At 42.4% G+C, this 17,261-nt stretch overlaps 1 protein-coding gene across 1 annotated transcript in view; it reads left to right on the forward strand.

Moving 5' to 3' along the window:
- The window catches only part of FIG4 (FIG4 phosphoinositide 5-phosphatase), a 127,146-nt gene extending 112,226 nt beyond the window's left edge, over positions 1-14,920 (forward strand). The window contains exon 23 of the mRNA XM_025382429.1: positions 14,575-14,920. Within this exon, the coding sequence (XP_025238214.1) occupies positions 14,575-14,752 (178 nt within the window). The 3' untranslated portion in view covers positions 14,753-14,920. The remainder of the gene's footprint in view (positions 1-14,574) is intronic.
- The last annotated feature ends 2,341 nt before the right edge of the window (positions 14,921-17,261 follow it).

The following is a 17,261-nucleotide window of genomic DNA, read 5'->3' on the forward strand; positions in this document are numbered from 1 at the left end:
TGCTCACTGCTTCATTCAATAATATTTATTGTATGCACACTCAGTTGTCTACGTCCCGTGAAGGGTACAAATCATCACTAAAATGCTGCCTGTTTAGCCATGGCAAACGTTCTTCCTCCTGTGCTGCACACACATTCAAAGCCCAATGGGAAGTAAGATCCAAACTGTGTGTTCACTTATGGAATCCTCATGCAATAAGTTGTTTAGTGCCCTCAGCAAAGAGTCCTTGCCACAAAGCTTATTCGTGAGCAGTCCAAGTTTTCCCTCATCTTACTAAATATAAAATTGGTTTAGAAATGAAAACGTAGAAACATACATGCTGAAAAAGGTAAGCTTTGTCCTAGGAAAGATATAGGCCTGGCTGTCTATAGTTGTCCCAGTTCCCTCAGTATCAGAAAGAGTGTGATGCAGAGAACCAGGCTGTTAAGAGAACAGAAAGACAGCTGTGAGAAATGAGACCACATTCTCGGAATATCCAAGGACACTCTTGTGTTGTAGTTCCCAGATAAGATGCTTAGAAAGGTTTTATTTTTTAAAAAACCAAGCTGGTAAAATTTCACAAACCTTTCTCATGTGCAGTGTTGGATAATTTTTCATGTCACGTGCAGTGTTGAGATGACTGGGAGTATTTATCTCAGAGAAGAGAATTAGGAATCGTGTGATCATTCCCGCAAGTAACATTTGAATCACTGTCAAGTGAAGCAGGGCTTTTTGAGTTGCTTCAGGGACCAATAAGTGGAATATATAGGGAGGAAGATTTAGAGTGCTGAAGAGAACATCTTTCTAACAAACAGAGCTATCGACAATGGCCTGTAAACATCCCATGATCGAAAGTCCTGGGTCTCCATTACTGCGAGTACTCAAGCAGAGGCAGATCACCTTCTACCAGCAATGTGATGGAGAGCATCTTCATTTGGTTTGAGGTTGGACAAGATGATTGGAATAGAGGTCCTTTAAAGAATCTATAATTATTATCATAACCACAAGTCATCTAATAGTTGGAATCATTAACAGCTTGAAACAGAAAGTAGGTGATTTATTTATTCACCAAATACCTAAGCACCTACTATGTGTCCGGCACTGTTCTAGTCACTGAGGACACAGTAAAGAACAAGACTGACAAGGTTCCCCAGGGCCCTTCTGTTTTAGGGTAGGCAGACTGGTATTGACCTAATAAATACATAAGTAAGACGGTTTCCTATTAGGGTAAATGCCCTGAAGAACACAAAGCAGGGGAATGCGAGAGAGTGATTGGAGCAGGTACAGGTCAGGAGCTGTTGTAAATTAGGCTTAGAGGAAAGTTCTCTCTGAGAAGTTAATGTTTAAGCTGAGAACTGAATGAAGAAGAGCAGTCCACATGAGATGACTGGGGAAGAGTGTTTGAAGCAGAGAGAACATACACAAAAGACCAGGGCAGGAATAAACTTGGCATGTTTGAGAAGCAAGCTGATGTGGTTAGGCTTTGTGTCCCTGCTCAAATCTCATCTTGAATTATAATCCCCATGGGTCAAGGGAGAGACCAGGTGGAGGTAATTGAATCATGGGAGTGGTTTTTCCCCGTGCTGTTCTCGTGATAGTGAGTTCTCTTGATATCTGATGGTTTTATAAGAAGCTCTTTCCCTTCGCTTGTCACTTCTCCTTCCTGTCAGCTTGTGAAGAAGGTGCCTTGTTCCCCTTTTCCATGATTGTAAATTTCTTGAGGCCTCTCTAGCCATGCTGAACTGTGAGTCAAGCAAACCCCTTTCCTTTGTAAATCACTCAGTCTCAGGCAGTTCTTCATAGCAGTGTAAAAATGGACTAATATGCAAGTGGAAACTTGGGTCAAAGGCACAGAGGCATGTGCTATGGGATGGAGTGAGGCATAGGTAGGGGCCAGATCTCAGGGAACCTCTCACAGGAGCTTAGCTGTTACTCTGAAACCATCCAGAGGGTTTTAAGTAGAGAGCTGCATCTCTGATTTACATCTCTAAAAGATGACCGTGGATCCTTTCTGAATTGTAGTGGACAAGGATATAAGCAAAGAGGGAAATAGGAGGAAACTCAAGAGGAGTTGGTTTCATGGGAGCTAAGAGAAAAAAGTGTTTCAAGAAGGAAAATGGGCAGCAGTGTAGAATACAGAAAAATGGTTATTAGTTTAGGCAACAGGAAGGTTATTAATGACCCTGGTGAGAGAGTTTCTATGGGTGGTAACCTTGGAAGCCCGCTTGGAATGAATTCAGGAAAAAATGGGAAGTAAGAGGACATCAGGAGTAGAAGCCATTCTTTCAAAAAATGTTACTATAAAAAGGTACAGAGGAATAGGACAGTTTCTGGAGGGGAATATGAACTTGAGGAAGGATCGTTCCTCAGACAGGCGTTACACAGCAGATTCTCTGTATGCTGATGGCAGAGACAGATGCTGGGCACTGGACAGGGTGAGTAACTACAGGAGAGAGATCCTCGAAAGGGCGCAGAATCATTTTGTATTCTTATGTAAATCTAGAATTTCATTATCTTTGGTGTTGATTAGTTTGTTGTAATTTTCTCATGTTAAATGGTACCATATGAAATCACTAATATTTACACTTTTTAGCTACAAAAATAGCAGTTTCATATAATTCTACCTAATTTTTTAACCTAGACAATTTTAAATTTCTCTTATAGGTCCCTTTAATTTATATACATTTCTAAATTGAAAATCTCAAGCTTATCTAAAAGTTACCATAACAAAACAGAGACCATTCCCTCCCCACTACCAATCATTTGAGAGTGAGTTTCAGGCCTGATATCCTCTCTCTCCCTACCACTTTTGTGGGTATTTTTATACATAAGAATATTCTCCTAGAAAATCACAATACAATCAGGAAAATCAGGAAATTAACCTCAGTACACTGCAACTTTCTAATCCTCGAAACCCATTCAAGTTTTTGCCAGTACTCCCAAAAATGTCCCTAATTGCAAAAGGATCCAGTCCAGTATCTGATGTTGCATTTAGTTGTCACGTCTCTTTAGCCTTTTTCATTCTGGTAAAAGTTCTCCACTCTTCCTTGATTTTTATGACCTTGCCACGCTGAAGAATGCCGCCCAGTTATTTTATAGAATAGGCATTGATTTGGGTTTATGATTATCTTCAGCTTATAAATCAGGGGATAACAGTGTGGTAGCTAACCTTCAAGTTGGCCACACCTCCTGTTATTCATATCCTCATGTAATCTCCTCCCACATTGTGCCGGGATTGGTCTTTGTGACCACGAGCATACAGCAGAAGTGATTAGGTTGTGAAAGTTATCTCTTGGATCACTTGCTCTGGGAAACAAGCTTCCATGTTGTAAGCAGCCATGTGGATAGGCCCATAAGGAACTGTTGTGTCCAGCCAACAACTAGTGAGAAATTGGAGCCTGTCAACCAAGTGAGACAACTTGGAAAAGGATTCTCCAGCCTCCGTTAAGCCTTGAGTTGACAGTAGCTGTAATCAACAGATTGACTACACCCTCATGGGACACCGGGAACCAGAACTATTAAACTAAGCCACTCTCAGATCCCTGACTTCCAGAAACTGTGACATAATAAATACTGGCTTAAGGTACATAACAAATACAAACAGAAATATCACAGAAGTGATGGTGAGTTCTTTTTATTGCGTCCTATCATGAGCACACAATTTCAGTATGTGCCGTTACTGATGATGTTTATTTAAAGACAGTGTCTCGCTCTGTAGCCCAGGCTGGAGTGCAGTAGTATGATCATGGAACCTTGACCTGGCGGGCTCAAGCAATCCTCCCACCTCAACTTCCCAACTAGCCGGGCCCACAGGCATGTTCCACCGAACCCAGCTAATTTTTTATTTTTTATTTTATTTTATTTTTTTTTGTGGAGATGAGAGTCTCACTATGTTGCCCAGGCTGATCTTGAACTCCTGGACTCAAGTGACCCTCCTGCCTCAGCCTTCCAAAGTGCTGGGATTACAGGCTTGAGCCACAGTGCCTGGCCTAATGATTTTTTTTTTTTTTAATCCTTTGAGTAAGCAATATCTTCTGAGCTTTTCTACTTAAAGTTGCTTGTTTTTTTCTTTTAATTAATAAATATTTTATGGAAGGTACTTTGAAACTAAAAATCCTTCATCACATTTTCATTTTTTTCATTGTTTTTTTACTATGAGATCGTAACTTCCTGTGTATTCAATGGGATATACTTTGTTACTGACATTATTTGTTGTGAAGCTCAGAGTGTTCCAAATTTCACCAGAGTCTCCTCAGCCTGGCTCCTGTGTTCTTTGGATATGTCCTCATCAGCCTTTGAATACGTCTTTGATTTCTGGCACAAGATGTTCTAGGCTCATCATGTCCTTTGTCTGTCCCAGCCCTGAAATCAGTCATTTCTCTAAGGATCCCTGATTATTTTTAGTGGAAAATGACATTAAAGCCAAGATCTGGGCATTAGGTGTACCTGTTGCCATTGGAGTGTCACTGCCCCCAGGCCCACTGAAAACACATTCACAATTTTATGTGTACATGTACATATATGTGAAAATGTATATGTAGGTATATACATGCATGTCTATTTTATGTATTATATCAAATATTTTTATAAATAAAATGCAGCTAAATATATATTTAAATCCATAAGTTCATACTGATTCTTCTAATTGTAGGGTATCCAGGGTTTATTCGAGCCTTCTCCCTGTTCTTGCTAGTAACTGCCTTCTCCAACAGTTAGGAAACTGGACTCCCATTACCCTTGTTATATTTATTGGATTTATCCCCCCATACATAACCAGCTGGCCATCACCACTGCATCCACCCCTTCCCCCACATGAACACCCTCCATTCAGGCTCTGACTCCACTCATGGAGACACCCGCCCACAGGGATGCCCTCCTCCTCCCCGCGGGCCCCAGGCCACCCCTCCATGTGGACTCCAATGCCTGCCTCTCCCTGCTTGGGCTCTGACATACCTCCTCAGGCTGCATCCACATGCATGCCCTCCTCTCTGCGTCCAGGTTCTCACTCCCTACACTGGATGTCCTCTGGAGGGATGGCCTTCCCTTGCCTGGGCTCTTTCTCCCCACTCCAGGCTGCCCCCCTCCCCCTTAATGAGAATGTCCTCCTCATGCTGCTTGGTGCCAGCATCCCCCAGGCTGTCATAGGCTGCTCTCCATGCAGATGTCTGCCCATCTGAGGGCTCTACTACTGGCCTGTGCAGTGGAGAAGGGGAAGAGCATGGCTTTATGATCACATAAGGGCAGTCGGCACTGAAAGGGACATCGTGCTCCCCGACAGCTGAATTTTTCATTGTTTCTATAGTAGTGGGTTCCAGTTTTCCAGTTACACTGACATATTTTAGGAAGCTTGTTGAAATGCAAATTCCAAAGCAAGCAAACAAACAAACAAACAAAAAACAATAAAAAAAGGGAGCAACCAGAGTGCTCCTAGAGCGTGTTTACATTATGGGGGACACTCAGTTTTCATTTTGGACTTTTGACTACTGTTTAAATTTTCCACATTTATACTTTTATTTATATTAATAATACTAACAGATTATAGGCCATGTTTTCTTTATAATTGCCAGTATTAAAAATAATTAGCATTATTATTTTTAAAGGATAAAAAAATACAGAATCCAAGGCCCCATTGCTAGAGATTCTAATCCAGTACACTTGGGCCAAAGCCTGGAAATCTGTACTTTGTACAATTCTCCCATTTGAATGTAACAGCCAGGCTGGGGAGCTGCTCTGCTGGATCCTTCACAGGAATGTCCTTGGTAGCCAGTGGGGCATCCACTGGGCAGAGCACCCCTGACTTCATCCGTCTGTAACCTCAAGACACTTAGGTCTTGTTTTGGAGGCTCATGATCCTACTGATACCTTCTTCCAAATGACAGTTTTCTGTGATTCTTAGGAAAACTCTGAAAAGATGCAGGTTAAGCATCCCTCAAAACCGTCAAGGTCGTCAAAAACAAGTAAAGCCTGAGACTGTCACTGCCCAGAGGAGCCTAAGGAGACGTGATGACTAAATGTAATGTGTCCCAAATGGGATCCTGGGACAGTAAAAGGACATTAGGTAAAAACCAAGTATGGACTGTAGGTAATAATTATGTATCACTATCAGATCATTAAGTATAGCAAATGTACCATACTAATGGAAGAAGGTGTTAATAAGACAGGAAATTGTATCCTGCACAGACCCAGTGCTGTGTGGGATACCCAGTCCTTGTTGCCTGTGGCTCAGAGCCAAGCCCTCTCTCATTAAACAACATGGAATACGTAGGAACTCTCTGTCTTCTACACAGTAATTCTGTAAATCTAATGTGGGCCTAAAATTAAAAGTTTATTAGAAAAAAGATGAAAGTCACAAGAAATGTAATGATGTGACATGACAAAGTCAATGGTGACTCTTTATCAATAACCAGGAAAAGATGGGACTATCAGAACGGACATGAAGAACCTAAGTAGGGCATCATCACCTCCATGTGGGAGATAAGACACACACCATTACTGTAGTTCATTGGTCTGAGTTTCCAGGAGTGACAGCAGGAGTGGCCACCGCTGCTTCTGTTCTAGGAAATGTGAGGACAGAAGGGACTGATCCCTCCAAAAGGTCCCTGTATAAATGTCTGATGGATGACCAGTTGTGCAGAGGAAACGTCTGGCCCTGCATCCAGGCAGGGAGAAAGGATGGCTCTGGGAGGAGCAGTTACATTCTTTGCCCTTTGAGAACAGCTGTTGTGTGCTTAATGTGCCACCTGTCCTTTGTTGGCAGAAAAGCCCTTTCAGAGCAGACCCAGTACTGTGAGGAGAACCAGTCCATGTTGCCTGTGGCTCAGAGCCAAGCCCTCTCTCATTAAACAACAGCCGAAATGTTAGAGTTAGAGCCTACAAACAATGCAGCCATATATTGGTGGATGCTTCCCCAGTGTTTGTGATAATAAACGCAGCTGAAACAGAGAAAAACTGCACTTCTTTTTATACTAAGGTAGACAGTATGTCCTGCAAATGGGAGGGAAATTGTGCTGTTTATAAATTGCATTCTGAATTGGAAGCATTTTACCTATTTCAGGTCAGAAAATCATCATGCTTTATTTCTCTAAAACCAAAAGTTATTTTTAAAATACAAATGGCCTTTTTATTTTACAGCTCTCAGAGAGTGTGTTAAAAAAAAAAAAGAGTTTAGTTCTACTCTACCTGGACCAACACAAAATATCAACGGCAAAGGCTAAAACATAAAAAGTACCACCATTGCCACTCATATATGTGCCTGTGGCAGACTGTCCTCTCTCTCTCCTGAGGAGCAAACATACATGTGCTCAGCTGCTGAAAGAGTTCATTCTCTGCCAGAACCATCTAGGAACGGGGTCTCTTGGGTGCATGGGAGCTTGCTCCTGGTTAAAATAAGAGGGCTGGCACTGGATTTCTTTACCAGTTAGCTGACTGTGCTGGCCAGGGTTCAGTTGCAGAAAGCATAATCTGCTCTAGGTAAATGAAACAGAAAGTGACTTATTATAGGATTTTAGGTAGTTTCCAGATCACTGGAGAGCTGAAGAAGTAGACTCTAGACCAGACTTCCACAAATGACTCCCAAAACCATATGGCAAACCATCAGAGGAGCTGCTGTGTCTGCCTTCATCAGGAAGCTATCACAGCAGCTGCTGGCTCCAAAACCAGCCGCAGTAGTCCCCCTTTATCCACAGCTGCTCTTTCTGCAGTTTCAGTTACCTGAGGTACAGAACGATAAGACATTTTGAGTGATGGAGACACTATTCATGTAACTTTTTTTGTCTTGTCTTTTTTTTGTTGTTGTTAGACAGAGTTTCACTCTTGTTGCCCAGACTGGAGTACAATGGCACTATCTTGGCTCACCACAACCTCTGCCTCCTGGGTTCAAGCATTTCTCCTGCCTCAGTCTCCCAAGTAGCTGGGATTACAGGCATGCACCACCATGCCTGGCTAATTTTGTATTTTTAATAGAGATGGGATTTCTCCATGTTGGTCACCCTGGTCTCGAACTCCCAGCCTCAGGTGATCTGCCTGCCTTGGTCTCCCAAAGTGCTGGGATTACAGGCATGAGCCACCGCACCTGGCCTCACATAACTTTTATTACAGAATATCGTCATACATGTTCTATTATATTATTAGGTATGCTGTTAATCTCTTACTGTGCCTAATTTATAAATTACCATATCATAGGTATGTATGTATAGGAAAACAGGATATATGAGGGTTGGTGCTATCTGCAGTTTCCAGCATCCACTGGGGGTCTTGAAACCTATCCCTGAAGGATAAGGGGGAACTACTGTATTCAAAAAGCCATTACCACAGTGCCCAACTCAAGAGCACATCACCTATGCCACCAATCTGCAAAACACATACCCTGCATCTTGCTGCTTTCCATATGACCCAGTTCCAAATCAAAGCACTTGAGTACCAGTCGTAGGTAGAACCTAAATTGCATTTTGAACCTGAATTGCAAGGGATCCTGGGATATTCATTTTTGCTTTTCCGCTGCTGCACACTAGATGGAGAATGCAGTGGATGGTGAGGAGCCTCATCTATGTCATGTGTCACCATCTGCCCTCTAGCTTCCCGGTTACCCATGCATACTCTTCTTGCTATAAGTAGGGCCCACTCCGTCCCTTGTAAATTTCTGCATCCCATTCAAAGTCTGGGATCTCTGGGTATGTGCAGCTCTCTTCATCAGGTCCAGATACTGCTTCTTACCACCTAGTGACCTGTAAATAAAGACTGCCTCTTTGCTCCCAATATACAGTGGTGGCAAAGGAAAATTAAAACTCTCACTCAGAAAGGAGGAGTATGGGAAACATACAACTGCTATTTGTTCTTAGTAGTGACCTCATCCCACTAGGCAACAATGGTAAAGGCACTCGGCTCAGATGGTGGAGTGAGGTCCTTGGGTAGCCACCCAGGGCTTCTTTGTCCATGAAGCCCAAGGCCCAAATTAGTTTCAGTTGGGTCACATTTTGCCGGCAAAGTAACTTGGTTATTATAGCTTTTGGGATTTCAGAATTGCAGATAGGAATTATGTATCTGTAATTGTTTTTTTTTGTTTTTGTTTTTGTTTTGAGGCAGAGTCTCACTCTGTTGTCCAGACTGGAATGCAATGGCCTGATCTCGGCTCACTGCAACCTCCGCCTCCTGGGTTCATGCAATTCTCCTGCCTCAGCCTCTGAAGTAGCTGGAATTACAGGTGCCTGACACCACGAGCTGCTGTTTTGTGTAATTTTAGTAGAGGCGGGGTTTCACCATATTGGCCAGGCTGGTCTCGAACTCCTGACCTCAAGTGATCCACCTGCCTCAGCCTCTCAAAGTGCTGGGATTACAGGCATGACCCACCATGGCCATGTAATTAACAATAGTTCACCTTTACTGAGCACTCAGGCACTATGCTATACATGTAAACTCATTTACTCCACTCAACAACTGTGTGAGGTAGGAATTCTTAGTATCCCCTACTTTACTGATTTCTACTAAATCTTCCTTAAAAAGCTGTTGAGTCCCTACTATATGCCAAGGAAAAAGAGCAAAAAGTCTGTACAGCCTCAGCAAAAGTTGCTCCCAATCACATGAGGGAGACAGATGGGTGCACAGACATTGGTGTGCACAGGGCTGTGGGAACAGAGGAGAGGGGCGTGCCCTGCCTATCCATCAGGCAAGGCTCCCAGGCAGGTACTAGTCCAACTCTGTCCTCCAGGCAGAGGAAAAAAAACAGCCCTGAGTGGACTGGGGAGGTCATTCCAGCAGCTTGTTAATAGTAAACCTGCTTATTCAATCTAGCGACTGTCAAATGTTTCTGAGACCGCAGCTCACATTAGAATAGATGGTGTACCATCATCTTCCATTAGCTACAATAGAAGTATATCTGATAAGTAGTCATTTAAAACATTTCTCTCACTCTTCTTGTACCTCTACTGCTATATAGGCAATACCTGATTAGCCACATGCAAAAACCACAAGATTAAGAGGGCTCCCACCTCACCCGCACCCCCGAAGTCTCCCATCACTCAGATAGCTGGTCCATCTGAACATCTGCAGTATGCACTGTCTCTGAAGGGAACAGGTCCTGCGAGAGTAGATGTGGGAGTTGAGCTGGGAAGGAGCTTCTCTGAGAGCAGCCCTGGGTAAGGAGGGGTGGCGTGGCCGTGCCCATCTCCAGAACAAGGAAAATGGAGCCCTGCAGCTGACAGTATAGCAAATGTAGGGCTCAGTTTGAGGCATGGGTGAAAAATACACTTTTAAAAATAGAGCCTGGTCGGTTCTGGAAGAAGGCTGCAGCAGCATCATTTTAAAATCTCTCTGAATCCTCACACAAAAAACAACAACTGCTTAGCAAAACCAGGTACCCACAGACAACACGTACCTCAAAAGTATGTGATACAGTATCCCCACACACCCACAAATCTAGAGGCTGTTGAGGTCAACCACCCACAACCATAAGACCTGCATGATAGCAGTGTGTGTGTAAGGGGAAGAAGCAGGAGGGAATAGTGGGGCATCTGAGAATAGGAGAACCCCAAAATAGCTCACAGGTAGTTGCCAGAAATCACTGCAGCTGAAACAGAAGGGGTTCACCCAATTCAGTACCAGGGGAGTGCAAGGGGTTTTTGCTGAGCTCTGAAAGGGGCTGAGGCCGTCTAGGCCACATACACTCTTGAACCCAAATGGCCAAAACTCCCTTCCTGGACACGGCAGGTGAAATTGCTGACAGTGGCATTAAAATTGAGCAGGACAATGGAGATGAAGGAGGGAGAAAGCCCAGATGACACTGAGTAAGGGGAGCAGAGAGGAAACCTCAGAGAGCAAGCTGCGGTAGTTTTCAACACTTCACTGAAACAACCAGAGAGTTCTGTGAAGTTAAGTGAATCTTTCCTGAGCAACATCATCTTAAGGCTCTGCAAAACTAATTTTGCACAATAAGCAACAGAAAAGTATCAAGGGCCAATCTCATCATAGAATTATAAAGAACAGCAAAATAACATTCCTACACACAACAAAACCATCAGAAAGACAAGATAATAAAAGAGATTAAAACGGAAACATACTATTTCAAAATGAACTAAAATACAAAGCTTTAAAAAGAAATGAAGAAAGACATTAAAAAAGATTGAAGACGAAGTGTCAAGTGATCATTTGACAAGCCCCAGTGAATTACTGGATCTAGGCATTGGCCTCAATGGCTGTTAACATAAAAAAGATAAGCAACCAGACACTGTGGCCCTCCTGATGCAGGAGTACACCACCACCCATAGTCTTCCCAAAGCAATCAAAACAGCATCTCACCAGCCTCTGGATCCACCTGCTGACCCACAGCACGTATAAAGGGCAGAGGAACTGCATCTTGACTATGCAAGCGGCTAAATTCAAACTGAGGGAAACTCTACAACCCAGATTCTTCAGCAGATACATTGTAAGAAAAAGGAAGGTGAGAGGCCGGGTTCGGTGGCTCAAGCCTGTCCCAGCACTGTGGGAGGGCAAGGCAGGAGGATTGCCTGAGCCCGGGAGTTCGAGGTTGCAGTGAGCCATGATCACTCCATTGCACTCCCGCCTAGGAGATATAGCAAGACCCTGTCTCTTAAAAAAGAAAGAAAGAAAAAGAACGATGAGAGCATCTGTAGATTAAAAGGCATATCACACTTTTGAAATGAACAAGACTATAGAATCTAGGGATGCACATTTGAATGACAGCGTCTTTTTTTAAAAGTGCAAACAAATGATCACTATAGAAGTCAGGAGAAGGTTACTTATGAGTCAGGGTAGGGGATTGTGATTGCGTTGGGGCACCTGGAAGGGGCTTTGGGTTGGTTGTCAGAATTTCTGTTTGTTGACCTGGGTGATGTTCACTTTATAATAATTATGTTGTTGTTTTGTGTGATTTTCTGTATCGGATTTATTTTGCAATAAAAAGGTGAAAAGCACTGATAAATGTGAAACACAGTAGTTTTTCAATGATAAATATTGGGTAAATATTGTTAGTTTTTATATTTAATTAATGGATACATAATGGCATTTCAACAGAAACTTTACCAACCTTGTAGCAGCCTCTAAGTCTCTATCGTGTATTTCATTGATCTTTTCTATATAACAGTATAAAACAAAAACAGTCACATTTTAAGGACAAGATGTTCCAGCTCTACCTAGGAAATAATAGGTGTTACAATATGTTATCTAGATTTATCGGCTCCAAACCCCATATGCTCATTAACTATATTTTTGTTCCAATATCTGCACGATAGAATGACCATTATAAAAGTTCACATGGCTTCACTTAAAGCACAGTACTTGGTGGGGATGGTTGAAAAATATATATATATATCCCTTTCTTCTGCATTGTTTTTAAAGAATATGTATACATATATAAGTGGATATAAAGCATAACTATATATATATAGTGTGTGTGTATATATATACACACCATGTCTCATCTACACACATGCATACACACTGTTTTTTAATCTAGTGAATCTGATGACAAATGAGTCTACAAAAGATAGAGATTAGCAGCATTAGACATAACAAATACATAAATTTCTTTAGTGTATATTAATATCGTTGTATACTTTGATCTATAAATAATTTCTTTGTGCCGTCGATGTTGGCTTGGCGATAAAACCCTCAACCTTTTCCGGACTGCAGTATCTTTCTTGTTGGTCTGCCATTGACATGGCTCTCTGACAGGCTGAAGACAGATCAGTGTTTGAGAAACATGTACAGTAAGAGTTTTGCTGTCCCCATGCTCTCTCTATAACCAAAATGTCATTGACTCTCTTCCTATCGAAGTCTTTAAAGACCCAGCCTACTCTAAGGAGCTGAGATTCCTTATCGCTGATCCTTTGAAGGGCCTCATGTGCAGACAGGGCAGCCTGCTCCCCTGGTCACCCCTGGTTCTGTGTTATTTTAATGCAATTTAATGTAGTTTCCAGTCATCTCAGGATGTGTCATTGTTCTAGATAAAGGCAAAGTACAGTAAACTATCTTGACTGTTTGCTGGGAGCATAAAAAAGACCCACATTTAATTGTAGCCCATCCTATGAAGATAGAGCCCTTTTGGGGGGTTTTACTGTACAACTTCCGTCTTCCTTTGTATGTCACCATACTATCTAGTGTCCAGTGAAATGCTGATATTTCAAATACAGACCCAGCTGGGTCTGAGGTCCAGTTCTGTGTCTCACTGCAGGGAGTCTCCACAGGGTCCCAGCTGACCAAACAATTTGGCATCCAGGGTGCCTTTCTGATTCCTCTGATAAGATGCACCCTAGCAAGGCTGAGATCTCAGCTCAGCAGAATAGATTCTCCGGATTTTCTTTCCCTGTGTTATCTTGGGTGCCCTGTTATGGCCAACCACCCCCATTCTCACAGGGCCAGCCCTGAGCCAAGTGGCAGAGTGTGTTGTCATTGTGCCCCCAAGCCCCTCACAATGCCGTGTTAGCTTACCATCGTCCCCTTTTCATGACCTTCCTGGGCATGCACGTGTGCTTGCACACCCCATACACACACACACACACACACTCTGCATCATACCTGACTTTTTGGTTGACTCATCCCTTGAAGGCTTACTTCCTGCTAAGGATGTCAGACACGGAGCTGCATTTTGACAAGGCCTTTCTGGAGACAGTGCCTTCCCCAAGGGGTGGATGGCAATTTTAAGCTTGTGGCAGCCTGAGTGGGGTGGGAATGGAGGGATATTTTTGAATAGAGAGATTATTGGGTGCTTCTCAATTTACCCCAAAAAGGAAGGACGCGGCAGCCTGTTACCCACAGGCCGTCTTCCAAAAGCCGGAGGCCAGATGAGTTGCAGAATTCTGAATTGGCAGTTAGCATAGCAGGATGGTACATACACCTTATAATAATATCCCCAGCGTGATTGGAGGCCATGTCCAATAATTAGACACATTAATATTCACAGGAAGTGGGGGTGATTATTGTCAGCTCATTAGGACGTGCCACAAAATGAGTTTCAGTTGGGTTACATTTTGCCAGCAAAGTAACTTCTGGTTGTTTCAGCTTTTAGAAGTTCAGAATTGTGGTAAGAAATTCTGTACCTGTCATTGTTAACAATAGTTCACATTTACTGAGCTCCCAGGCACTATGCTAAGTGAACACTTTATACATATAAATATGCATATAAACTCATTTACTCCTCTTTACAACTGTGTGAGGTAGGCATTCTCATTATCCCTTGCTTCATGGATTTCTACTAAATCTTCCCTTAAAAACCAGTGAGTTCCTATCATGTGCCAAGGAAAAAGAGCAAAAAGTCCCTACAGCCTTAGCTAAAGTTGCTCCCAGTCATGTGAGGGAGACAGATGGGTACACAGATGTGGGTGTGCACAGGGATGTGGGAACAGAGGAGAGGGGTGTGCCCTGCCTGTGCAATCAGGTCGGGCTCCCAGAGGTGTTGGTCCAGCCCTGTCCTCCAGACAGAGGAGAAAACCAGCCCCGCAAGGACTGGGGAGGTCATCCCAGCGGCTTATCAAAAGTAAGCCTGCTTATTCAATGCCAGCGACTCTGAAGTGCTTCTGAGACCGCTCCCTGTGGTCCTTCCTTACGTTTTCTTTAATGCAGCCCTCCTTTATTCATCTTTTATAGAACACCCATCTCAGCTTTCTCGCAAGATAACATCTATGAAGTCCAGCCCCCAAGAGTGGACAGAAAATCTACAGAGATCTTCCAAGCCCACATCCAGGCCAGCCGAGGTATCATGCAGCCCCTAGGAAAAGAGGACTCCGCCATGTACCGAGAGTACATCAGGAACCGCTACCTGTGAAAAGAGCGCAGGCCCACATGGGGGCCACATCTGATTAGCTTAGAACCTGTCTTGTCTCATCTTCAAAGGGTAACTTATCAAATGTCCTTTGCGTCTGAAGCCTTTCCCCTTTTCTGTCACTTGCAAATTCTAAATTATAGCTAATAAAGTAATAACTAGATAATTTGCTGTTGTTGCCTTTCTTTATTTTAGAAATACTTTGTTTACACATGTGGTCAATGTACTATCACACCATCACATTCAGAAATTCACAGGTATCTGCTGAGCACCTGCCATGTGCCAGGCACCATCGCAAGGTCTGGGAACATCCTAATAAGCAAAACAGGCCAAAAAATTCCTCTCATGAGGAATGAAGGTGAAGTATTTTTATTATCTTTATCCATGAAAGCAAAGTATTGTTTCCTTATAGTTAACATTTTAACATTTATTCTGGTGGCTTCTATGTTAACTTTGATCAGAACTACATAGATAATCTGATGTAGAGTAACTATGTTAATTTTGATCAGAAATTTCATTATTCTAAAAGCCCTTGTTTATAGGAAATAAATGCTGAAATATTTATGGATAAAGGAACAAGATGTCAAAAAAGTGCTCTCCAATGGTTCAGGATAAAAAGAATGATAAATCAAATGGAGCAAAATATTAATAATTTGTAAATCTAGGTAAAAAGTAAACAGGAGTTCTTTGAGCTACTCGTGCTGCTTTTCTGTAAGTATAAAATTATATCAAGGCTGGGCACAGTGGCTCACACCTGTAATCCAAACACTTTGGGATGCTGAGGCTGGGGGGATCACCTGAGGTCGGGAATTCAAGACCAGCCTGACCAACATGGAGAAACCCCATCTCCACTAAAAATACAAAATTAGCCGGGTGTGGTGGCACATGCCTCTAATCCCAGCTGTTTGGGAGGCTTAGGCAGGAGAATTGCTTGAACCTGGGAGGTGGAGGTTGCAGTGAGCCAAGATCGGCCATTGCACTCCAGCCTGGGCAACAAGAGTGAAACTCTGTCTCAAAAAAAAAAAAATTATATCAAAATCAGTTGTTAAAATTGTTATTCCAATTGACTTCCTGTGGCATGCAGCTGCGTTACATACTTTGACATTTGGTGTTCAGTCAGGTGTTGACTGATCACAGCACATGTTTTGTTCTCTGTATAGTCAAACATGAATGTGGACAACTTTCTGCATTTCCTAACAGTTTACCACAAATGATTTGATCTCGTTATGTGTATACTTTTGTTATAAACTGTCCCATTCTCCTGCTCCATAAACAATATAGAGAAGAAATCCAAGCCTCCTAATGGGAGAAGGAAAACTGGTCAGCCAAAATGACTTGTAAGCTATCACCAACCCTGACGTGGTGGGAATTCTATGGAAGGTTTTACATTGCAAAGAAAGGTTAAGTCCCCATTTGACAGATATTTTTGATTGATGCCATCATGAAGTAAAGATTAGAGAATGACAAAATAATAGGTAAGAGGAATTTTGTGTTGGCGCGGGTTGAATATCTAACACAATAGCTTGCTGTTGTGTGTGGGAGTGGGATCTCACATGAATCTTCCCAAGTCAAAGAATAATCCCAAATTGCTGCAGAGGTGCCAATTATAGATCAGACACTGATCTTCATTTTTAAAATTCATTTTTAACATGGCTTCTAGAGGTCCACCTACTTAAGAAAAGGATGAACTTAAAGTTCTTTGAGAAGATCTGAAATCCAGATCTTTCACAACCTCCCTGAGCTTAACTTTCCTTAGCTGTAAAATGAGGATAATAATCCCTACTCTATTGGCTTATTGTGGCACTTAAGAGGCTCTGCATGTAAAACAGCCATGGTTCCTGGCACATAAATGATGCTGTCAATGGTAGCTGCTGTTGATGATGGCAGTGGTTGGTGGTGACAGTGATGGTGTTCTCAACACCAACACCCCGATATTTTCAATTTAAGGCAGCCGTGTATGTCCTTTTCAGAGTTAACACAATTTTGATGTAACAAGATGGTATCTGAGCTATTAATCTTGACATTCAGATTACTTCAACTTTGGATGTACAAGGAAGGCTTTACAAATTGATGATAGCAAACCAGACATAACATTTAACCTCTAGAAAAAGGTTAATGACCTCAAGGAGCATGTAAACAGTAAATGCGTATCTGAAAGTACTAAAAAGCTAATATGTCATGGAAAATATAGAAACTCTTATTTGTAGACCCAAAGGGAAGCAAATATGGTTAAAAGCAGGAGCTTTGCTCTCCATCACTTACTAGTAGCTGTGGGTCTTTGAGCAATCACCTAGTAGCTCCAATCCTCAATTTTTTCATGTAGTGTAGCGAGTTGCTGAGAGAAAGAAGATACCTGTAAAGCACTGGGCATAGTGTCTAGCACGGCATAAATATTCACTGAAAGATCACTGATCACATATAATCACCAGCACTTGCTAACCTGGTACCTCTGCGTCATCTCAGAACAAGGTTATATATTAATGCTCACCATGTCCTAGTCACTGAAAAAGAA

The sequence above is a fragment of the Theropithecus gelada genome, chromosome 4 (genome assembly GCF_003255815.1).
Source record: "Theropithecus gelada isolate Dixy chromosome 4, Tgel_1.0, whole genome shotgun sequence".
NCBI lineage: Eukaryota > Metazoa > Chordata > Mammalia > Primates > Cercopithecidae > Theropithecus > Theropithecus gelada.